Source organism: Dermacentor albipictus, chromosome 1, assembly GCF_038994185.2.
Source record: "Dermacentor albipictus isolate Rhodes 1998 colony chromosome 1, USDA_Dalb.pri_finalv2, whole genome shotgun sequence".
Taxonomy (NCBI): domain Eukaryota; kingdom Metazoa; phylum Arthropoda; class Arachnida; order Ixodida; family Ixodidae; genus Dermacentor; species Dermacentor albipictus.
In genome coordinates this window covers 144424987-144450481 of record NC_091821.1, presented here as the reverse complement: position 1 = coordinate 144450481, position 25495 = coordinate 144424987, and the positions used below count along the sequence as shown (strand labels likewise).

Here is a 25495-nt window from a genome sequence, read left to right as displayed (position 1 = left end):
TTCAGCACCATAAGGAATGTATACAGGCACGTGAACTTGCACCAAAGCCTGAAACGAATGTCGGCTAGCCGTTGCTCCTACTACTCTAAAGCAATGTTGCGCGCGCCTTTCAAAATCGGAACTTTCTGCGGCCAGTGAAACAACCAGCGAAGACATGCATCACTCGCTTTGATTTGGCATGTCACGGACACCGCCGAGCAGGCACGTTTCCTCGCGCAACATCTTTCTGCGCTCTTATTCTCCAGGCAGGTTGAACCTTGGCGAAATGCGGCGATTGGCAGGCGCCCCTACGACGAACGCCCTCGCCGGGAGAATGGCCTTTCTCTTCCCCTCGGCGCCGCTGCCCCCTTTTGCGGACGTGGCAGGCCCAGACACACCAGACAATCAGACCGACTCTTGAGTTTCCAACATCATTTCATGGTGCAAGTGCGCTCGGTATTCTTTCTCGAGCCTTGAAAAGGATCGACATATCTTGACGGCAGACATGGGAAAGAACAGAAAATCAACAAAAGCCAAACGACCGCAGCCGAGGAAAACGTCACTCGGCCCGTAGATGCACGCAGCGCGCGCACAAAGAGAATTCACGCTGGAAGGTCGACGCCGCGGCCGAATGGATTCGAGCCTGAGCGCCATTAGACTTTACAAAAGGAGAGGAACGAATCAAGAGCGCAGCTTACGGCCCAGCTCGAAGAAAAACAAGCAAGCGAGGAATGAAGCCCTGCCAGAGGCCACGATCGGGGGTGGGGGGCAAGACAAAACAAAACTCACAAACAAAAAGCCGCCCACCGCAGCTACCTCCGCGGAAGAAAGAGAGCCGCGGCAGGAGAGGCGCCATTGTCGGGCGGCGCGCGCCGCCTAGCAAGGTCGGAGGCCAGCGCTCGGCGACAGCGAACATTACGGACATTCAACAGGGTCAACTCCCCGGCAGAGCAAGCTGCTGACTCACGCCGGAAAACGGCCACGGAACGGAAAATATGCCGCCCTTCTTTCGCACCCACGCATTCGCCCATGCGAACGCCCCCTCGCGGACTGATCAAACCTGTGGAGATCGCGCCGCGGAAGAGCAGGCTGCCAGCACTGCAAAAGCGCTCCCTGGGATTAACGAGGCTGCGAGGAAAATTCAACGACGCAACAACTGCCCTTTGGTAACCGCCTCGGCCAGGCACCAGCTGCTAGTGCCGCATGCGAATCTAGCGCCTTGCGATGGCGTTTACTGTATCCGCGTAACTCCACGTGCCCGAAAATAAACCAATGCAAAAAGGCATTTGGGGGGGGGGGGGGGGGTAACGGCTAAAGTAATGCCTCATCCGTTCACCCTCAGATTGCGACTGCATAACTACACAGCAAACGCCATTTTAAATAGCTAGTACCAACAATACGATAGCACACACACACACACACACACACACACACACACAAAAATGTTGGAAGGTGATTCAGCCTTTAGTTGACGTCCATCAAAGACAATGTATTTTAATAGCGAGACGGTGGTCAGAATGGGGCGCAGTCACTGCGCACGGCACTCTATCTTGTCACACTTCGCACGAGGGGAGTATGAGGAGCGTCGGAGTGCTTAAATTTTTCGACTGCGCAATCTTCAGGATCGGCCCGCATTTTTAGATGTTCATATACTCACGAGAACGGGCATATTTTTTTTTACCTCACAACCATCGGGATAGGCCCACATTTTTAGACCGCACTATCTCCGGGACCGGGCCACGAAAGAGGCTAGAAACACGCATATCTGATAGGGAGAAGTGGGGGTAACTCGCTAAGACTTAAGATCCGTGTCCGGTGTACCGGCAAGCGCGGGCGGTTTGAGCGGGTTGCCGGATGAACTGGTACGTAAACGTGAGCGGCCGGAATGGTGACGCCACCTGGTGGCGCAGAGCTTGACCAGACAAAGAGAGCTAATATTGCAGTGGCCTAGTATAGTCTACTTCGCTGCTGGTGCACGATTACACCGCTGCCGAAAATTTGTACCAGCAGCGAAAGAAAATATACTTGTCTCTGTGTTTATCTGGTTGAGTTTTGCGCCACCGGCTGGCGCAACCACTCCGGCCGCTCACGTTTGCAATGCCACCGCTTATTCGGCAAACCGTTCAAACTACCCGCGTTTCCCGAAATACCGTACACGCTAAACTCTAGTGTCTTTAAAAAAGTTGACATCTATTTCATTTCTAAACCGAACTGGGTGGTCGCAGAATATATGGCTGGGGCGCGATCGGAGATATTTTGTTCGCTGCGCGTACTGTTCAGTTGCTGCAACGTCACAAAGTTGCAGTATGCAAAATTTGTGACAGCGGGGCGGAGAGAGCAGCCAATCAGGAAGCGGTGACCTCCCCGGAAGTTTACTTCCGTCGTTTGTCGTCTGCTTGCAAGCAGTATACTACAAAACCAAATGTTTCTCGTCTTCCAAATGAATTAAATCTTTATCTAAAAAAAATGTATTTTTCTTCTCAAGCCCAAACACGTTTTCAAATAGTAGTACGTGTGACTACTGCAATTTATAACTACAAGGTTCTTTCCGTCGTCCCTAGGTGGTGTCGCGCACAGCGAGAAGGAAAAAGAAAAAAAAAACTACGGGAAGAGTGGCGCACTTTTCAAGAGGCAGCGACAACATCCCAGTGGCTCGCTGGCACCGATGATGTTGTCGATTTCTCTGTGCAACCAACGAATTATTTGTTTCGAGAAAGAAAAACGACGCCGGAATTCACTTTCTGTCATTTCTTCAAACGCGTTTCGCAAACGTGCCATTCTGCAGCCGCAAAGGCCGCCTGTTGGATCCAATCCAATCCACCAGACGCGCCATGCGAAGCCGTATGATCGCTCCAAACTTCTCAACTCCCGTCGCGTTCGGACGAAATGCTCGGTGGGCGGATGATTGACAGGAGCGTGTCGTCATTTTGACGTCACCAAAAACGGGGCGGCGCCCCGCGGCTGGCGACGTCGGCGCGGAGTAGGCCAATCGCGCGCGCCGGTAAGCGAACGAACGCGCCGAACAACCATCTCCGATCGCACCCCTGGGGTGCGATCGGAGATGGTTGTTCGGCGCGTTCGTTCGGTTACTGGCGCGCGCGATTGGCCTACTCCGCGCCGACGTCGCCAGCCGCGGGGCGCCACCCCGTTTTTGGTGACGTCAAAATGACGACACGCTCCTGTCAATCATCCGCCCACCGAGCATTTTGTTCGAACGCAACGGGAGTTGAGAAGTTTGGAGCGATCATACGGCTTCGCATGGCGCGTCTGGTGGATTGGATTGGATCCAACAGGCGGCCTTTTCGACTGCGGAATGGCACGTTTGAATCCGATCCATAGTTTAATTCTAGAAAATGGCGCTTCCGTTGGAAACTTAGGTTGTTGCGCTGGCGTTTCTAGAGGAAGGAGGAGAGCGGGTGGCGGTGCAAAACGCGTTTGAAGAAATGGCAGAAAGTGAATTCCGACGTCGTTTTTGTTTCTCGAAACAAATAATTCGTTGGTTGTACAGAGAAATCGACAACATCATCGGTGCCAGCGAGCCACTGGGATGTTGTCGCTGCCTCTTGAAAAGTGCGCCACTCTTCCCGTCGTTTTTTTTTCTTTTTCCTTCTCGCTGTGCGCGACACCACCTAGGGACGACGCAAAGAACCTAATAGTTATAAATTGCAGTAGTCACACGTACTACTATTTGAAAACGTGTTTGGGCTTGAGAAGAAAAAATACATTTTTTCAGATAAAGATTTCATTCAATTGGAAGACGAGAAACATTTGGCTTTGTAGTATACTGTTTGCAAGCAGACGACAAACGACGGAGGTAAACTTCCGGGGAGGTCACCGCTTCCTGATTGGCTGCTCTCTCCGCCCCGCTGTCACAAATTTTGCATACTGCAACTTTGTGACGTTGCAGCAACTGAACAGAACGCGTATCGAACAAAATATCTCCGATCGCGCCCCTGGTCAACGCTGCAGGAACAATCAAAGCAAGGTGTGCATCTAGCACGTGGCAAGCGTCAGCCCCAATCTGCGCGACTGGCGCAGTAACAGCGTTCGCTGCTCGTTTCGAAGGCCCTTCCACCTGACGCTTTCTCTGGCGGTGCTACCTAACTCGGTACATACCAATGATGCAGATTAGAAATCGGAAATTGAAACAAACTGTTTAAGTTTCTTAAGCCCCCCCCCCCCCCTACACCACCACGTGATCAGTGCCGATCGTAAATACTGCGCTTAGAAGTTGAAAAAAGATGTATGGACGAGTTCTGACGCGCTCGTGGGTTTGCGAACGTCTATGAGCGTTCCCATCATCTGAAGAGACGAGCTCCCGCGAGCGAAAGATAGCCGAAAGGTTCAGAATTGTTATTGCGTTCCATCTACGAAACTTGGGCTATATAGATGGTACATATCGATACGTGCGTCTGCCGAAGGCAGGAAGGAACGCAGACGTTCGCACGAAGACGAACGGACTCTCGCGTAAGATATCAGCTAGATTTGTCAGGCTTACAAACTGTTGTGTAAATATACGTTGTGAACAGTTTTCTGTGTGATTAATGCTTCATTCGCGCAACAATATTTATAACAGATGTCATGCCGCAATGCAAACGAAGACAACATAGAACGCCGGTGCCCCTACTACGCAGACTGCAACTTGCAATTTGGCAGGAGTGGCGTTTCATTCGAGCCATGCCTGCTGTGCCATTCAGCTGGCATAACGAACAAAGCTGCTCTCGTCAACGTTAGCCAACCAATGCCCAATGCATGCGATTCTGAAGGCATCGCAGAGCTCAGAACGACGCGCAGCTCATCGTACACACCGGCGTAAAGCCAGGAAACAAAAAATCGCACAAGGCAAGCGAGAGGAAACACGGAGACGCTAGATGCCGTGTAGGCAGGAACTCACGGACGACTGCTACAAGGTTAAGAAAGCAACTCTTGGACAAGGGTAAACGTGAAAACGTTTGCAAGTGTTTTGGAATCAGCTACAAGCTACGTGCAAAAGAACGTTCACTGAAGTCAACACGGAAGGCGCAGAAAAAGAAAGAAAGAAAGAAAGAGAGAAAGAAAGAAAGAAAGATGTCAGGGGGGTGGGGGGGGGGGAACGTGTTGTTGAGTTTTGGCAGCGACCCAAAGCGGTAACTATTTCTCGAAGTCTCTTAACTACGCCAAACGCTTCCACTATAGCAGGGGGATAACATAACCAAACGATATTTTCTTTTTGCTACTGAAAAAAAAAAAGAAAAAGCAACAGTAAAAAGAGAGAGAATAAACGAAAAAAAATGAAGCTTGCGAGACGGCCATACAAGAAAGCGATGAGAGAGTACCCCGGAAGGTTCTCGCTCATTACTTTCGAACCTACATGTTCAGCAAACAAAAGGGTCCCTTAGTCTAACTGCACGAGCAGATAATAAAGAAAATAGCGCAATAACAGTATCGCGAAATATATGTCGATATAATCAGACTCGCAACTATTTTCCCCTTGACTTGGGCAGCATATAACTCTAAATACACCACTACGTGTTGACCGCCATATCTATACGGCGGTGTGCGTAACCAATGTTGCCTGAACATGGCCATTGTCTGCTTCTAAACTGCGGTTTAAAAGTGATGTTACCAGGCTGATGAAGTTCGAATGTCCTGAAGTTAGGGTCCGCGACGCCCTAACATTTACACAAAGTAGCCGTCAAATAGGTTCAAAGCTAAAAACCTCCATGTGGCCTTCTAATGCAATACAGAGCTATGGTATGTATTTAGTGAAGAAAAAATTAAACTTCAATGCGACGTTTCCTGAAAGCCTGATAGCCATTTGGTTTATGGTTGTTAGGCTAAAGCAGACACTTCACGTCTCACGAAGCAACGAGAAGCATATAAGCTAAAAAGAAATACGAACAGGTTACGCACTCCAGTGCAACTGTGCTAACGACACGTCAGTGCAATGACGGTTATTGCGATATTTTCTTTCTCTCTATAATAACAGGGAACCACCCACAAAACGGACTTGGGGAAGCTACAGTGACCGAAAGCAACCTCCAGTAAGGCCAAAGGCCCAACCGGTAGGCTCGTTGAAGAACGAAGCCCGAACCAGCCGCAGGGAATGGGCCCAAAGCCAACGGGTGTCGACAGGGTGTCGCTCGCGAGGTCGGGAGGCGGTGCAGATGCATGCGTACCCAGAGTGTTTGTCCGGCCTCTCCGACGACAAGCATAGTCGCTGCCGGGAGCTCGCCGGGTCCGGGCGGCCACGCTACAAGGATCAAGCAAACGCAGCCGATTAGCCACACGCAGACACACACATCCTGAACAAACTACCTCCACGCAACGCGCGCTCTGCTCGCGCCGGCATAAGCATCCTCGGAGCCGTAGCCAGGCGTGGCTACTACAAGCGTCAGTCATTTGAACACCTCTTCGTGTACGCTAGCTACATATACGCCAGCGACGAGACACTCGCACATCAAATATGAAAAAAAAAAAGACGCTGAACGAGTCTGCAGGGGAAGTCACTGGGCTGTTGCTAAGTCACGGTTGGAAAGGACACTGCACGTCATCTGCACATCTACTGCTGTATGACGAACTTGTGGAAGATCATGTGAATGAAGATCAACCACTGCCGAAGTGTCATGTGCCGTGCTACGTTGATTTACCGAATCAATTCCCCTACTACATGCGCCGCAGCCATGGCCGTCAATTCTTGCCGTTATGCTGGGCGCTCGTAGTCAAAATACGTCCGGCTTAGCTTTTGTGCCGCATGTCCACATGTGTGAGGATCATTCATAGCTATAGCGTTGACATCTCTGGCACTGCATTCTACTCGGCTGGCTTCACTCCTTCCAGTCAAAGGTACTGAGTACATTGCCATCTGCGATATGCGACTATTACAAGTCTTGTATGACATGATGACGCGATTTATGAAAACCAACCATGTCTCACGGTGCCTATTAGTGTTTCTTTCTCACTGATAAATGGTACCTAAGCGCCAGTAACACAGCCACACTTCCCAGAATCACGTCTTAATGTACTATTTTGTTTTCTTCTTTCTTTTTCTTGGTTTAATGAGTGACTATCCTATACACTAGGCACGTAGCGCTCATCCGGTCGGCGGCCTCTTCGCCGGCGTTCTCGCCTAATCAGATGTGCATTATTCCTCAAGCAAAGAACAAGCGCGAAGTGTCGAAGCAACAAGGGCGCTCACGCGCAAAATCAGCTCACCCATCCACCGCATACTGGCTGGACGGAATTTAAAAGCTGGCGTTCTATAAGGCACGAGGAGTCCACGCGTCAATCTGTGATCGCAACACCCCGGAAGGTACAGCAGGCTCTGCCGCACGCGCGAGCGAAAAGCGCCAGGTGCCGCCACTGGGCCGCCGCACGCCAGCGCGTTAAGACGCGTCAAACCGACAGCGTTTGCAGCGCTGGCGCGAGGCACGGAAAGTAAGCGTCCCATCTCGCATCTTCCGCGTCCCTCTGTTCGCGACGAGATCGATAACAAGCGCTGGGAACGAGCGCCGCAAACCGCGCGGCAGCAGCCACGCCTGCCGGTTATTGCGGGGCCCACGGGCGCGCAGGTTTTGACGCGCGCCTCACGGGTGCCTTCGTCAGTCGGTACCGCCGCAATGGATAAAAATTGGGCTCACCACACGTATACACACGCCTCGACCGCGGAGGGCTTGTCGGGCCTTCGGCAACGCCGCGCACAGAGAGACAGTCTGCGATTACGAGTATGCAGCGGGCGTCTGGGAAGAGGGAACAACGGCCGTCGTACGCTCACCATTAATTTTCCTTATAAACCCATTTACGGCGAACAAAGCAGGACAGCACTAAACAAAGATCTCGTATAGTAAGTGCAAGAAGAAAGAAAAAAGCTTGCGATATCCCCGGTTTCCTGCTACACGAAGCACCAGGCTGAGTGCTTTTTTGCGAATGAAAAGGATAATGCCCAAAAAGAAGGAGAAAAGAAAGGGAGGAGGAAGATACAGAAAGAAAAGGGGATCCCAGTAAAGCAGACATGTAGCCAGTCGAACGGCAGAAGGATTCTCGTAAATCACTCCCAGGACACATATACGCAAGCGCAGATAAAGCAAGGGGGCAGCGTCGGCGGGAGGAGGGCGCCTTCCGATAACATGGCCTGACGACGACGATGGCGACGTCACACTTGCAAATCCCAAATTGAGTTTCTAGTCCGCGCTTTCGTGGCGCCTTCATTTTTTTTTTCTTCGCTTTTGTACTTTGTGTTTACACACCTCCTTCACACGCCTACTTTTCACCTCCGCCAGGCTTTTTCCATTACATGTTGGCGCGCCGTGCGAGCGCTTTATGTCGCTGCTTTGCAGCGAACGCTTGGGGCGCTTCTTAAACGTTTTACATTATTTCAGTCTTATTATTTCGGCGTTACTCTTACTTTCGGTTTTTCTGCTATTCTCGGTGATCTATCGAAATTCCAAGAGTGGCTGCCCGACTGTATAACGACGCTTATCGGGGCGATGCTGTGGATGCGCAAAAGCGGTCGAGAACAGAAAGAAAACGTTTGCTACTTAGCAACAAAATGAAAAATAAGGTGCGCTGCACGAGGCATTAATAATGACTTTTTTGTTGTAGCTTTTGCGTGAGACTTATATCCCACTCTGACCACAGCTGGCATGCATGTGTATGAGGCCGGCTCATTCCTGCACTCGATTCGCAACGCAGGACGCCCCACGAAGTGCGAACAAGAAATATAATGTCCCACGAGCAAACGTTGCGCTAACAAACAGGAAGTGCACCAAAATTTATTACCTCGAGAGCAGCCGATCATCCTTTCATGCAAAAATGTCTTACATTTCTCTTTTTCTTTCCTTTACGCGTACAGTTTCTTGGTTCGTGTCGTATTTATTTGACATTTAAATTATATTCGGGGGTTTTACGTGTAAAAACCGCGATATGATTACGAGGCACGCCGCAGTTAGGGACTCCAGATGGCTTTGACCATCTGGGGTTTCTTTAATGCGCACCTAAATTTAAGCGCACGAGCCTTTTTCGCATTTCGCCGAATCGAACCCACGACCTTGAACTCAGCAACGGGACGCCATAGCCAACTGTGCTACCGTGGCGGCGTGGTATCGTTGTATTTTAAGGCGATAGCGTTAAGGGCCCCGTGTAGCGCAGAAAATCCCGTGTCGGCGTCGGCGCAGTTGTCTGTGAGCGAGAAATTGCCGTATACATTTAGGTATATGTATATGCTACGCCTTGCTATATATATTACATGCGGTATATGCGTAATATATTGACACACCCCTCTATCACTAAAGATCCCCATACCTTAATTGTCTTACATTCTTGACAAATTTATTCCTCGAAATTGTTAGAATGACAGCCCACAAATAAATGTGATGAAACGAAACACCTACCGCGTATGACTTTTACGTTAAATCTTCTCAAACTTGAATACTGAAAGTGCGAAAAAATCACAGAAACCTGAAAATGATGCAATTTTTTTTTGGCGCGGCTGAGCAATATCTCCGGGATTGGCCCACGCAGAAGCCGCGTTTCTACCAGAAAGCTCACGTACCTTCGTGCAAAGCGTTCGCTGCAATCGTTTGTCGGTAAACATTACGGTTACATAAGCTGCAGTTGCCGGGAAGCGCGAGAAGCAGTCAGGGATCTTTGAATGTTATCGCGTTCCACTCTGACCGACGAAGCTTAAGCGTCCTGCAAATTTCTGACAGTAGGGTAAATGATGAGTGTCGGAAACATACCACGCCAAAGTTCTTGCTTACAATGTAGGGGTTGGAGGACGGACTCCGGGATGGAAACCCAAAACTTGGGAGGGATTTATTCTACATTATGTACAGGGAGGTGAGAATCAAGTACCAGTCGTACAGTCATTACGGGCCAGCAGCAACTCGGACGCTGCGGCCCGCGGCAAGAAGTTCGAGAGAGGTGAATCAGGGAATCAGGGCATATCCCAGAATCCTCAGGTCTCTCTGGAAGGCTTCTTATAAACCCTTCGAGCACTGTAAGTCACGTCATGTTTGACCAATGGGAGAGTCCGCTCCGATGACGCCACTTTCAGCCAATGGTAGGCGCCCGTGTCGCGGTGTCACACCTGGCGGCTCTCTGTGGTCTTGCCTCGCAGACTGGCAATGCACTTCTAACGAGGAGAAGGGGAGGGCTGCTCATGCTCCATTGTCCGAGGCCCACCTGCTAATCCCGGCGGCGCACGAACTTGTTGGCACGTGAACTTGTTGCCTTAAACTTGTTTGCTCGGCCGCTCCTCTGGAATGTGCTTTCCTGCTTCGGCATTCCTCAATTAGCTGTGCTGCGACTCGAAGTGGTTTGGGGAACTCGAAGTAATCGCAGGAAACAGCTCCATATCTAACAACAATTGCTTACCAGTGATTGCAGCGCATGGTCGAACTCTAACATCCGACGACACAGCGGCATGCAGGAAATGCTGGTAGCATCACACTTGGACTGCAAACCATGCTAGTCAAAGGCAAACAGCAAATGCACCCACTGCGGCCTGGCATCTCCGTAAACGATTACGAATTTATCTGTTTGCTTATAAGAGAGAGAAATAAGATTCAGAAGAAAAAAGAAAAGGAGGAGGTTGGCCTCTCAAACGCTGTATAAACACGCTTCAGAGTAAAAAAAAAAAACTAAAATAGGCTTTTGCGAGCTTCTTTGTATTTCAAAAGCAATCTTTTGTGCAGAGGCTGCTTTGTAGCCACGCTACCAGAGAATAGGATTTTTGCGCGGTTGAAAATTCCTTTAAGTTGGCCTTTAACCATGCGACGTATGCGTACGGTCTACCAACAGGGGCCCAGTTTGACGTAGGCTGGTTGGGAGCGCAGTTCCTCACACTTGAGGAGCGTCAGGATCGACAGCCTCGGAAAGCGAGCGTTGCGCATAGACTCTACCGCGTCGCTTCGCTCGCCAGACTCATTCGAGCATGATCCCAGTCAAGCACCGCAGCCAGGTTCGCCGCAACCCGGAGCACAAGAGCCGGCTCGCTGCCCACCAGTGCCTCAGAAAGCGCCGCGGACATAGCCGGGAGAGAAGGCGCACGCGCAAACGCTCGAATCCTCTTTTGGGACGTAACGACATCTGCTAAACGGGCACCCAAAGCGCGAGACAGCCCATAAAGGTGTCGCCGGCGCAGGCAAGGTGCGCGTGCCGAGGAGGAGCGGCACGTCTCACCGCCAGCTGACGTTCCTCCCCTTTTCTCGTCTGGCCGATCTCAGACGCCCAAAGAAAGCGAAAACGGGGGAGGGGCACGCCGCCCATAGCCAGGCTGGGGCTTTCCGAGAAAAGCGTTCGTTCCGCAGGCACTCCTTTATCGCTACGAGGCTGGAGGCAACTGTGTAAATGTTGTGCTCCCTTGATGAATGAATCTGGATAAACTACAATTACAAGCAGACGTACAATCTCTCGGCGTCCACGTGCGATCCGCTGTAGGCATGAGTGTAAGACACCGCACGATAAAATGTAGTCGCAGTTTTGCCCGAAAGCATTGATAGCGATAGCAAAGCATTACACAACTGCAGGAAGTAGGGTTCGTGGTTTAATATGCCGTACAATTGCAGCAAACATTCGCTTACTAATTAAATCAGCAAGCATAGTGTAACGCGGGCAACAGGCAAACACGAACGCATCTCACTCGATGACCACAAACACACGCTGTCACAAGGCTGGGGTGATGGAGAGCGCGAACCGACGGAAGCGAACGCTTCGGCTGCTTCGGCCTTCAAGGGGACACTCGAGATGGCGCGACCTACAGCACCAGGCGCGCGCGAAGACAGCTCCGCCACCAGCCAACTCGGCTCGCCCAGACTTTACCACTGCCGCAGATAGTCTCCAAGCTACACGGGCGGCGCACGGTTGGGCTAGAGCGCAGTTGCCGCCTCCCTTAAAGGTAACAACCATACAACAGTGACACACCTAAGCGTTATATGCTTCATAGTAAAGCAGACGAAAAGAGCAAACAAAAGCACATCCCAAAAAAGTGATTAAAAAAGGATTAGTTTAAAAATAGCCTGAACAAGTGTTGAGCACACCATCGCGGTTAGAGAGGGAAGGAGAGAGTGATGAACGGGGCGACGCAAAGGTTCGCTACCTCACACAGCGGGAAGGGGATCAAAGTTGACGAGAAATGTGACAAAGAGGATTCGGTGCACAAACACGCGCGAGTGACCACCCTGTAGAAGACGGTCGCACGGGCTAGCTGACTTGAGGGACCTCAGCAGCACCCTTGCGGCTTCCAGCCTCGACCATGTCGGAGGCCACGAAAGGTTGGCCATGATCCCAAGATCTTGCTCTCTCAGAATGGCCTGCCGTGTAACGAACAAAAAGCGGTGCGAAGGACAACGCTTTGATCGTCGAAGAAAGAACGGACGTACAGGCGCCTTGCACCGGCCAGGTGGCGCTGGTACGCTTTCATGGCGCGTTTCTCTCGCGAAAACGCCAAGAGAAACGCGGCCACAATAAAACACTAAACGCTAACCGGGTGATCATTTCTAAGTTTGACAGAATTTTTTCAACATCGCCTGTGGCAGATGGCATAATTCTAGTCCTTGAGCTGGATTATTAAAAGAGGCAGACAATATTTTCACGAGAAATCGAAGCACATACTCGACTAATTTCAAAGAAATCACTAATGAACTTAATTAATTACCTTACGGCACACATTGCAATTTACAAATTGTAGCCGCCGAGTTTTCAAAGCGTATCTACTTAGAATTATTTTTCAGGATGACGCCAGTTTCGAGATATTCATTGCCGAAATGTGCGATGAAATACACGGGCGTTATAATTCCTTTTGTGCGTCAATATAAAAAAGTGCAGTTGAGAGAAAATTAAGTGGAATTGAAGTGTATTTATACCGCTAGTTTGATGGCGCATATATCGAAACCCATGCCATCCTCAAAACTCGTTCTAAGTGGCTGTGCCTTGCAAATTCACCGGCTACAATTTGTTAATTGTAATGTGCGCTGAAAAATAATTCATGAAGAAGTAAATTAGTACACCTTTCTTCAACGAATGGATTATGTGTTTCGATATCTTGCGCACGTAATGTCTGCCTCTTTGAATAATTCAGCTCGAGGAGTAGAATTAAGCTATCGGCTACAGGCGATTTTTGAAAATATATTAAAATTTAAAATTGATCACCCCGTGTATACAGTCACAATATGAAGCCAACAGATAACAAAGCCAAGGAAAGCATAGGGGAAAATAGTTCTTGTAAAAATGATAAGGGAAAGGGAAATAAAAGTGGACGAAAAAGCAGCTTGCTGCCGATGGAAGCTCAACTCAATTTCTCCGCAGTGCGAGTGCGTTGCCAAACGGATTCTCCTACGGCGACGGCTGTTCCAACGTCCACATTCTTGGGTATTTACGTATGTGTACAAGATCTGGCCCTGGCAGTGGTAGCCAGCGCCACTGACGGTCATGCCGGCGGATGCGATACGCCCTTTTGACCACTGGCGTCACGTAGTACGTGAAGTTGGGAGCAGCCAGCTGACCCGTGAACCCTCGTATGCTACCTGAAGGTGTGAAACCTGCAGGAGTAGAGACCCATACTGAAATATGAAACGAGGCAGTATACAGGGAGATATGGGCAGGGCGCGCGTCATTAGAAATACGGGAAGCTCGCAGAAACATCGGCTTCGAAAAACGACTGAGAAAATGAAGGAAAACAGATGCGCGGCTAGGGTACTTGGATATATGGTAAACAAAAACGTTGACTCAAAATGGAGAAAAATGACCCGGAATCTAACGAGTAAGCAATAACCTAACCGCATCGACAGCGGTAGAGAGCAGGGTTCTAATAAATGAAATGTCAAAGATGCACAAGCAGCATACCAGACAAGCGCGATGCAGAGAAGGCAGCCATGGAAATATATCAAACAGGGGAGGGGGGGGGGGGGGATACGCACTGGACCAGCGCTTAGCACCGCTAGTTCTCTAAGCATGCGATAGCATACTTAGACAGTAATGACTGTGACGTCTCGACAGCTGCACGCGCATGCGTCACGGGCGACCTTGCACAGCTTCATTTATCAAAGTGACGTTTCTATACCTCGCATCTCTTTTCCTATTTCATGCCGACTGTGACCCGATCGCGTATACGCTCAACACACCTCGAGCTTTCTGTTAGCTGGATACGTGGAGTCTGCCTACATATCTATCACATTAAAAAGGCTTTATAATAGTACGAAGGCAGCGCACTACAGTTAAAAGAGAGATCAGGGTACCCGAGAACGCGGAGTTTAAGAAAAAGGGGCCGAGGACGGCTACTTGCGCATAGCGTGTGGAAAGAGTGTAGAAACTATTGAGCACGTTTTGTTAGCATGTCCTGGTACATGTACAGGGGTACATGGGAGCGTATTGCCCTCCCCGAGGCATTGGGCTTTAATGGTAGCACAGGAAAGCTACAAGAATTCGCGATGGTGCATATATGCTAAAGGGCAGGCGGAGGACTGGGGGCGCAGAGGTAGGGAAAACACGCAATTAAAAGATGGGTGCTTTTGGAGAGTGATAAAATACTTTAATATATGATGGTTTGTCACGAATGGTCTGGAATAAACGCAGAAGAACGGTATTGTGGAGAGCTTCAGCGCAAATGCTTAAAAATAACAATACCATTTTAAGGGCCCCTCGCCATGCCCACGGAAAACGTTGGTTATACGATGGAAGTTGCGAAGCGCCGTCGAGGGAGCGTTATAGCGCGAGAATTCTTAAAAAGGGTTCACTAGTAGCCGAGTTAGCATCAAACGAAATTTCGGAAGTTCATTACACGATGAGGCGAGCTACCTACCCTCTACGCGACAGACGCTCCGTCCGGCTGCCTCAGCATCAACCGACATTTCTCTCTTGCCTTCTCTCACGTTGGAACCGAGGACCAACATCCTATTGTTTGTCATAAAAAAAAAATGACGCTGAGAAGGCTTTCTTTCTTTCTTTCTCTTTTTCTTTCTTTCTTTACAACAAGCGCGATTCGAGCTCATCGAGTTTTCTGCTTGCGAGTGAGGTGCTTTAACCAGTGTACTACGGCAGCACCGTTGAAATGACGGATTATAGGGGAAGCATCTTGTGCGGCTCAAAACATTATGCGGCAAGATTCACTGTGCAACGAATAAGTCTGAAACGCTTGTTAGCAGAAATGTCAGTGAATGAGCAGCTAGACTCGAACGATATTAATATGTAGCCAACACAGTATCAGTGGCATAAACAAATATATAAGAGGAGTCCTGTGCACCACCGACTATCACCTTTACACCTCGTTCGCTCTCAAATTCGGAGAGTCTCGCACTTTTTATTGTACCTAAGAACAATCCATTCGCGTTCAAAGCGACGCGCGACCGACCTCCAGCACTAATGCTGCCCTGGGGACGTATTCTCCGACGGGCGCTTTCGGCTATATCACTTTCAGTGAGCGTTTATTGGCTGGTTCAGCAAAACAGGATGGGGTGATAGATTGGTTGTGGGCTACGTCACGCGAAGGTGATAGTATCGCCGAAAGTGATCGTCGGAGGATACGTTCCCTGGACTGCGTCAGAACTCACGTTCCCGTAGGTTGCAGAGACGCGAAAAAGTGGCCAACGCTGCTTTTCCAGGACTGCGCGTTATCCATTTCGCTTATCTGTTTCCTTTTCACAGCGAAGCTGTTTACCTCCAGCCACCGTATGCATCCCCGGCATGCGTTCCCAAGGGGAGTACATGCTCAAAGGATCCATGATTTAGATGCACGTGAAAGAACCCCAGGCTGTCAAAATTAAGACGGCGCCATCCGCTATACTGCGTGCCTTGTAATCAACGAATCGTGGTTTCGGCGCGCGAAATCCCAGAAGAGTAGTGGTTTGGTCTAGTTGGTTTTCCATAATGTTAAGTGGTGCAGCGCGACGCATGCAGGACAGAGGGACACAGTCCTTGTCTTTTCTGTGTCCCTCTGTCCTGCTTCGCGCTGCACCCCTTAATATTAGGAAACCACAAAACTTAATTAATTTATTAGTTTATGTCTTCGTCGTTTTCAGTGCCGCCCCTCTGGCCAGCTCTCACCAACCACGCGTAAATTCAACACCTGCCAGAGGCACGCATTATATATAACGTTTTGTTCATATATGCAACAAAGCTATATGGACAATGAAAGTGCATCAAAAGACGACAGCGCAAGAATATAATGCAGCTTCGTCCTGAACTCAAAGCAGTGGTAGGGACAACTAGCACTGTACTACACAAACACAACTATGCGCGGTTGTCTCTTGCTGCACAGAGAATTGGCAAGAGATACTCGCAGCGGTGCGAGAACAACCCGCACATCACCACAGTGTGGTGTCGGGTTCTTTGCGCCCGTCGTATATACGACGGAACTTAGGCCAAGGACCGTCCACAGCTTGAGAAGGAGACACGGGTAGCGCGTTCCCGATCCGTGGAAAAAGCCGCGTACGCACGGGTTCTCCGATCCGCCTGAGTACGGCAGATATTCTCCCCTCTCGCTTCCTCCCCTGATCCACAGATATAAGCACCGGTGCAACCGACCTGTTTTCTGCCCCTCTGGAGAACCAGGGAGTGAATTAAAAAAAGCCATTCGTTCGCAAGAACTTTGCGCCATTTGCCGGCGCGACTTCTTGCCAAGCACTCTAGCGTACGAAGTGCTTTGTGAATACGGGCAGGATCGTTTCGTCTTTCCTTATCGTTCGCATTGCTGCCGCAGGCGCAACTCTTCGATCCCGGCGCTTCCTTCGTATTGTCCCACATGTAGCAGTGGCCACCGCACTGCCGTAACTGATGCTTTGTCCCCTATGCCCCTCCCCGGTTCAGGGTAGCAACCGGAGATAACCTCTGGTTAACCTCCCTGTCTTTCCTTTGCCTTCATCTCTCTCTCTCTCTCTCTCTCTCTCTCTCTCTCGTCACAGCCCCCTTCGCATGCACAAGGTGGCGAGTGCGATTCGCGGCGGCGAGGGCCGCAGTCCGATGGGGGTCGGAATTCAGAAACGCTCGCGTACCGTGTTCTGCGCGCGCGCTGAAATACCCCAGGCGGTCGAAATTAACCTTGAGCCGCCACTACGGCGTCCCTCATGGCCTATGTGTTTCGGACGTCAAACTCCGATCAACCATTACATTCTCCCCTCATTTTATATACACGACTGTCAATTTCGATACCATAGGTGAAATGGACACCAAAGAGAAAATAACTTAAGCTGTATTAGTAGAATGTACAACACCGAACAAGCCACTCGTGAGACGAGGGATAGTAAGCCAGGAAATGCGCAATAAAGGAAGACAGGTGGCGACGCTGTCTTAAATTCACCGCTGAAGCTCACCGCGGCGCCGTGGATTTTGACGACGTCTGCGCGCAACTAGCTCAATTATTATCGGTAAAGATAGACTGCATTGTACAATGAAAGAGCCACGGACTGAACTCAGCAACCTTCAAGAACCTTTACTGTGCCACAACAGCCCAAGTAAGACAACATACCAACCCCCGGAAGGCGAGTCTAGGTTCAGTTTCAAGGAACATGCGCGCTCCAAGCAAAAGAGAACATGCGAACATACTATGAAATCCATGACGTCATAGTGACGTACCAGCGCTTGGGTGCGGCGCGAAATTTAAAACATGGAACGTTTACCTTCACTTTCTCTTCTAATAATGAACGCGGTTCCATGAAACTAACGACAACACACCCTTAGAAAAATACTTCATCAGCCTCAACGGATTCAGTTTTCTTCTTTATTGTCCCTTCAAAGGAACACTAAAAAGCAACACTGAATCACTTTAGACTGTAAAATTGTTCGTGCAAGAGTCATATTTAATTCATTTGGCGGGAAAGGGTGCTGATTACAACTCATCGAATGAAGGTCAAACGTCTGCTTCTACTTCGCGCCGAGATTTAAGCATCGCTATGTCAGCGTGACGCCACGAAAGTACGTTCTGGTACTCGGGCTGCTTTCACGCAGAAGTGCTGGGCACAGGCTACATTGAGTGTTTGGCCCCTTTAGGATGCAAAGTAGCCCTTATTTACTGGTAAGCAACTAACCAGACCCTAGCACATGCTGCCAAAATTCACGTGATCACGTCACGTCACAGTACGCCACGGTGGCTCCACGGTTCTGGGCGGCTACAGATTTGTCTAGTGCGCGCGTCAATGCAGACACGCGTCACGTAGCAGCCTGTGGCTGCTGCTACGTGACGGCCCAGTGGCTGACTAAAGGTGTGGCCTAGTACGTGCGTCACTGGGCACGTGACGGCGCAGCCAATGGGGAGGACGTGGCGCACGTCATGAGTGTATCGCATGGGCGCGTTCATGGCGTTCCGAGGTCTACAAACGGTATAATGGTATCGCATTCCTAGACGTAAGCAGTCTGGAGCGTTTCTGACGAATTCTTTTTTTCTCTCTCTCTCTATCGTACACCCCAAATATCAAATAGTTCCAGTAACTAAACCCAAGAATACGAAACTAAAGTACGGAGTCGCATATTAAAAGCAATATTAACCTCGAAACCGGTGAATAATGCTAGCAAGGATGCCGGGTACCATTTCCCCGCTCTCCTAACAGGAATATGTGCACCTAACAGCAGGCACGTCCAACACAGGCCGTGTAGTTTCGGCCACGGCAAGCACTGGACGCTTTATCATGCTGCCCATGATAGCAGCCTTGACGACCTTGCACTTGAAACGTCGTATCAACGTGGCACGCGATAACGCCATTTGGCAAGGGTGCTGCAGCGTAACTGGAAAGACAGCAAACAGACATTTGAGAAGGAAAGAGCAGGCACGTAAGAGAGGACGGGAACTACTACTTTCTTCATCAAGGGCGGATGCTCGGTTTCCTCACGATGGACCAAATCGGCGACTCAGTTCGTGGTCCGCCAGCAGCTCCCATGCGGCGCCCTTATGGATGGCGCTATTCAGGGACCGTATTCACAAAGCGAATCGAACAACACAACGGTTCGTAAAAACAGGCGCCAGGCAATGACGACAACAAAGCTAATATCAGTAATGGCGACTGGACAGTGGCAAATGGTTCTTCGGAACGAAAGGTTCAATTTAGCTGCAGTACTATGAAATTCCGTCATGTGCGGTCCGCGGAGTCTATCCACGACTCAGCACACAGTGTCTGTGATCTTTCATTCCAAGTACCTGGTTCAACAGAACGACCGATAGATTCAAGAAGCTTACTACGCGATAGGTTACAAACTATCCCGTTTGTGGATGGAAATGCGAAGCACAAAACAACACGAACGGACGAAAGGAAGTGGATAAGATAGCGCAGGCCTTACCCGTTCTTTTTCGTACGCCCGTGCTGTGTTGCATTTCCCATTCTCCGGAATAAGCACGCAGCAATTCGCCCACCTGTCAATTCTACTTTAAACCAGTCATGCCTTTCAGGTGTTCTACACCACATTATGGTGGTGGTGTTCTACACCACCACATCACCACAGTTGTTACTGCATCCTCATTCAATTCCCTGCGTTGCTTTCAATAAGTGTCGGTGCGCGATCCCTTCTTCATAAATACAGTAATTTAATATGACATTTCGACAGGCTAGTAAGATTTCTGGAGGAGTCAGAAGGAGGACAGTCGTCGTAAAACGGTTCGACACCCACAAAGAGGCCCTCTTTGCCCCTCCCCGTGATAACAAAGCCTATACACATGCATGCAGATAGCGAAAGCTTTAAGATGGTTATATTCAGCGCACTAACATACAGGAGTGTCACCTAGGCAGATCGCAAAGCCCAGTGTAAAGTACGAAACGCAGCTACGAGCAAAGCCAGCGATACAGCAGGAAACCGCACATATTCAACACGTAAACTGTCCGATGGAACGTGTAGAACATACAACATAAATTTATTAAAAATACTCTGTAATAGTAAAAAGGAAAGTTGAAGTGCGCATCCGAAATCGCGTTCAATTCACTCTAGTGCTGTGGTTGCCCGAAAGCATGCCACTTGAGCAATTCGGAAGCGGTAGGATGGCACCAAAGCCCTGCATACATTCCAACGAGTGGCCTCGTATTGATGAGCACGCGCGAGTGCAACTTAGCTCGATAACGATACAACCTCTTTATAATTTCGTTTATTAGAGACAAATGCGCGTCAGACTATTCGCCAGTCATTGTGCCCCATAAGGAAGCGGGGCAATGCTTAGGCGCGCACGCTGCGTGCACAACCTGCGTGCGACCCACGCTGAGGTGACGCCTTGTCGCTGTGTGGTGGATGTAATTTTGCCTGATAACTGCTGCAAACGCGAGCGAGCGCGGCCCCACGCATGTTAAGAACGAAGCTTTCCTCTAAAACTTTCGAGAAAAAAAATACGTCAATAATTGTCGTAAATCGCAGTCTTCAAAAACACATATGGTGTAGTTGTTGATTCACTGCGACAGTACGGGAAGTCTGGCTGCTGAAGAACCCACTTTCACAGATTCGTAGCTAAAGACAACACTAAAATTGAGCAGAAATAAATAGAAAGAAAAAAAAAGAAATTATCAAGAGCTTTCACAATCGCTCAGAGCGAAAGAAACATTCGTCTCTGCAATGATTTAAGCAGGAATGAACGTGAAAGGACGGCTGTTGCGTTTAATTTGCAGTTTGTTCGGATGCTTCTCTACGATTAAAGCTCACCAGCCACGGTTTTACGGTAAGTGGCTATGGTGTCCTCGTGCTCAGCACGAGTTTCGGGTTCGATTCCCGACCCCGACGGATGCATTTCGACGGGAGCGAAATGCAGAAACGCTCGTGTAATTAAAATCTAGTAAAACGACGCCAGAGAACACAACGGACCACACGAAGAAGAACGACACGTACACAGGGCGCACTAACAGCTGAATGTTTATACACGTAAGCAGTCTTAAGTGTCTCTGACGATTTTTTTTTCTCACTCTCTACTGTGCACACCAAATATCAAACAGTTCCAAACCCAAGAATACGAAACTAAAGTAGGGAGTAGCATATTAAAAGCAATATTAACCTCGAAACCGGTGAATAATGCTAGCAAGGATGCCGGGTGTCATCGTGCCGCACGGTTAACATACAGGAATATATCCAAGTAACAGCAGGCACGTCCAACACAGGCCTTGTATATAGTTTTGGCCACGGCAGCACCGGATGTTTTATCATGCTGCGCGCGATAGCAGCCTTCACGACCTTGCTGTGTGATGTTCTGTCATGTCTCTTATATTTTCCCATCTTCTGTTTATTCATGTTCAGCCAGTGCTTATTCTGTGTATCCAGTGAATAAACCTCCGTTTGTTAGTGCGCCCTGTGTGCGTGTCCTTCTTTTTCGTCTGGTTCCTTGTGTTCTCTGGCGCTGTTTGACTACGGATATGAACCAACTAGCCCAAAAATACGTCTTCGCTGTGCAATTAGATTAAGGTGCACGTTAAAGTGTTCCGGGCGATCACAATCAACCCGGAGCGCTCCACTACAGCGGCTCTGATAGCCCCAGTGTTGCTATCTGGGACGTCAGACACCACGCATAAATCGTAAATCAATCAGTTCAAGCTCATAACTACAACACAGCTTCGTTTAAATGCCTCGGTCTTTGCGACTGTTTATAGAGGTCACAGATACATCATGCTGGGGTGAGCAAGAGCTTCTGAGCGCAACAGCTGCAACCACGCGAAGGCAGACAAGCGAACGACGCGCTATAGAACAACGGAACGCCCGACCGGCCACCTTTGATGGCGCTCGAAGTGGCGATGACGTGATGACGTGGCTCGCCGCCGCGCCCTCTCAATGTGCTGCACAATCGCCGGATTTCTCAACACTGAAGGCGAAGCGACATGACTTCGTACGTACTGGCGCAAGTATGGACAAGTTGCATTCTTGGGGCCGACGTTGGATGAGGAGATTAATGGTTTCCGTCTATGGAATGCCGCCCAGTGGGGAGCAGATAGAGAGAAGGCCAAGGAGAGAGGATATGACAGAGCAGCAGAGCGAGCGGTTGTTGGCACAGCTAGCACAACGCTGTGCTCCTAATGGCTAGAGCAACGCCGCCTAAAAAATTCTAGAGAGCGCTGGCAAGAGTGAGAAGAAACCTGCTATGAACAACTACTTAGGAGGAAAAAACGAAATCAGGAAAGAAACAATTTATGATAACTCAAAGATAAGTTCATTACTTTTCCAAGCGAGATCAGGATGCTTTAGAACACGCACTTATAAAGCGAAATATAAGAAGGAAGAAGAATCATGTGCGTGATGCAGTAAAGCTAGGAAACGATGCAGCATGTTGTATTAGAAGGTGAAGATTCTGCCCAGCGGTCGATTTAGGCACCTCTGGCCTCCTTGAAGCCCTTGGGTTCGGCGAGCGCAGGGGGAAAGTAAACATGTCCACATTATAGATTAGTAAGAGGCGATTGTAAGATAGGTGGAAGAAAAGTAGGGAAACGACAAACAACAACAGTATGGGTTCATAAAGTTTGGTTATGGGTTATCCTGGGTTTTCTTTTTTTTTAGCATAGGTAGGACGTTAGGCAATATAATAGCAAGAGCTTGCTGGTGCAACCCACCACCCCGTTCCAAAGGAGACGCTCACAGCGTCCATCCATCCGAGAGATGGTGCGAGTGCAGCCGTTCCTGACTACCCCCGTTGCGCGCTCCTTTGCAGCGATAGTGCACGCGCGTACCAGGAGATGCGCGCAAGGTCGGTGCTGCAAGCTGACCAAAGAAGCGCAATACAGTATTGTGACAGTTATGGCTGCAATAGAAAAGCTTTAATTTGCCCGTGAACTTCTTACCGTTCACGAATTACCGGAGCCGTGCACGGCAGCAGCAAAGCTGGTAGCGACACCTTGTGACGCTTTGTGGAAGTATAATGCATTTGAACCAATTTCTGTTGAATAAGTGTTCTCGTCGAAGGAAAACCATGAAAGTACAGCGCGTCAACGATTACGCCGCAACCAACAATTTACACCAGCAATTAAGCAGAACATGGTAGGTCACTGTAGCAGTAACCCTGCGTGCACTCTAGTGAAACTCTGCGTTACCAGATGTCGCTACCAGCGTTGTTGCCGCCGTACACCTTTTCGGTAGCCCGGTATTCCCCAAACGGTAATACGGACAAGCTAAATCTATACGTGCGAGCATTTTGCCTGTAGGCGAGGCTGCAATGGTCGCTTCAGTCGTGGACTTTGCAGTGGTCACTGGTTAAAGGCGCAAGCTTATTCAGCAGTACAGATTGAATCAAAACCTTGCCTGCCATCCAAACTGCAATAAACTTGGGACAGTAAATCCGAACGTGCGCATGACTGCACTTTTGCTTTAGCAGAATGGCGTCGCGTGTCCTCAAATATTTTGTTCTCCAGAATGTGTTTGCGCACTACGCAGCCGCTTCGTTCACGCAATCAAAAATAACCCAGGAAATCGGGGCCGCTATTGTTGCCTTCCTCGGTTAGTTTCGATTAAAAATGTGTCACGTAAGCAACAGCCGGCCCTGAGTAAGATGTGTGCATGAAACGCGCTCGCTATTGTCAAAGCCCAGCCCCAGGCATGCGCAAGTCCTGGGCGAGGTAGCGATCGTCATGCGACATCAGTCAGCGTTTAGCAATTCTTTGTCCTGAGCGGTCAAAGACTGCGACGCCAGACAAGCTCACGACACACTATACTATGCTTATACGATTCATTTCCGTTTGGCCCGGTCTACTTCACTCATCCGGGGTCTGCAGCGCCCATATCCGGCATAAGACCGGAGTTCCTGTAAACAGCTGCCAGCATCACTTCCTTGAAAAATATAGGCAGCTGAAAACAGAGGCAGCTGTAGCAACACAATGACAGTATAGTATTTCACGTTTGCTTCACGCAGCACGCGTGGACGCTAACATGGCGACACCCGGCGGCGAGCCAAGGACGCGCGAGGGAAATTTTTGCGCTGCGCCGAGTCTATGCGAGCGTTGTGACGTATCGGATGTCGGGTTAGGCAAAACCTATCTTTTATGCATCACTGCGCCTCCGCGCAAACATCAAACGCCACACATGTACATTAAGCAAATTGTCCAGCTGTCGTAAATGCCGCTCGGCATTCGTCTGCACAGAGATCAAGATAATCGGTCTCCCTTCGGTTTCCAATCGCTGTTCGCTGATCGGTGCCAAACGGCTAAAGAAGGGGCAATCACACCGGCAAGTAAACACGAGGATTATCTATATCCCATGCCAGCATAAGAATGTGGAAGCAAATCTACCGCTGTCCTGCTTCTAATGAGCTTGCACAAAATATGCCCACCAATTTCGTTTGCTCATTTCCATGACGTCATGGTAAATGACAAAGAAGCCTGTCAGCCACGTAAACAAACAAGCCTGTCAGCCACGTCGAAAGCCGCCAGGAGTCTTGGGAACGTTTGTGTTCATCCACCCACAATTTTATGATATGGTGCGAACGTCGTTCAGTGTCGCTCCTGGAAGCTGCCTTTCGATGCAGCGAAAATATTGTGATTGTGTCGACTGGGTAGCGCCTAAGCCCCTGACCGAATGCATCCCCCGCGTCCTACCCCTAGTGCCGTTTCGGAACTCTACAGCACAATAATGTTGCACAATAATGTTGCACAACTTGCTTTGACTTTGTGGCTTTGCATAAAATAGTGACATGGCAATATGCGACTTATTTCTATATTGGTGAAAATATCGGCGTCTCAAGGGGGCAAACAAAAGGCAAGAAAAGCAGGCGCAGCGTGGTTTTCTGGACAGAGCTCGCGCTGAATCCTTGAGCAATTGCCACGACACCTGGCTTTCACGAAGGAACCGACCGCGCAGAATCTCCTAAAACGTTCATAGGTCAGCGTACTCACTCGTGAATACACTTGACTCGTCGTGTTCGCTCCACTGATTTCAGACATGGGATAGGATCAGTGGTGTGATTGGACGTGGGTATGAACGGGAATGAGTGCTGATGAGTTTGAGAGGCCGGGATACGAAGAGCAGCTAGTGCTGGTTCACAAACGGAAGTCAGTGACGGGTAGTTCGAGTGGACGTGAGCGACTGTCGGCAAGTGTGTGTGGATGCGAGTATGAACATGGGTTCCAGCAAGTGTGAATGAAAGCGAGTGAGAACGCGGGTGACTTTTGGCGCGCGAGTGGGAGTGCGACTGAGTGCCGATGAGTGTGAGTAGACATGACTGTGAGTGAGCCGCCAAAAATATTGGTGAGTAAGTATCCATCAAGTGAGCCAATCTACGAAAACGTTACCACAGAGAGGATAAGAATAAGGAACGCACGCAGATGTTCTACAGATAACGCAAGCGCTATCAAGGCCTACGAACGGCGTCCATGGCGTTGTGATGTATGTGTATGTATGGGTGGAGGAAGGGGTGGGGTGTGGGGGGAGTAAATCGCTCGAGACCGATGAAGCATGCGAGTATTCTTGGAAATAATTATTTATCTTAACTTTCAGCAGCCTTATCGCAACGGCGATGACGTCCTTGGGCGCCAAGCACACATATATATATATCGATGCAGCAAACTAAAATCCTGCGGCTCTTACGTCCAACAAATATAAAGAATGCTTAGGGACCACCAAGTCGTGTTTTGCTTATAAGCGCGGTTAAAAAAACCTTGCCGTTGAAGGCAGT

General features: G+C 49.5%; 1 protein-coding gene across 6 annotated transcripts in view; it reads right to left on the bottom strand.

Annotated features, from left to right (window-relative positions):
- LOC135900072 (TOX high mobility group box family member 4-like) overlaps positions 1-25495 on the bottom strand; it is a 761125-nt gene that overhangs the window by 124229 nt on the left and 611401 nt on the right. The window contains exon 2 of one of the 6 annotated variants that reach the window (XM_065429517.1): positions 6138-6211. The exons of the other annotated variants lie outside the window; for them this stretch is intronic. Within the exon in view, the coding sequence (XP_065285589.1) occupies positions 6138-6173 (36 nt within the window). The 5' untranslated portion in view covers positions 6174-6211. The remainder of the gene's footprint in view (positions 1-6137; positions 6212-25495) is intronic. 6 annotated transcript variants of the gene reach the window in all.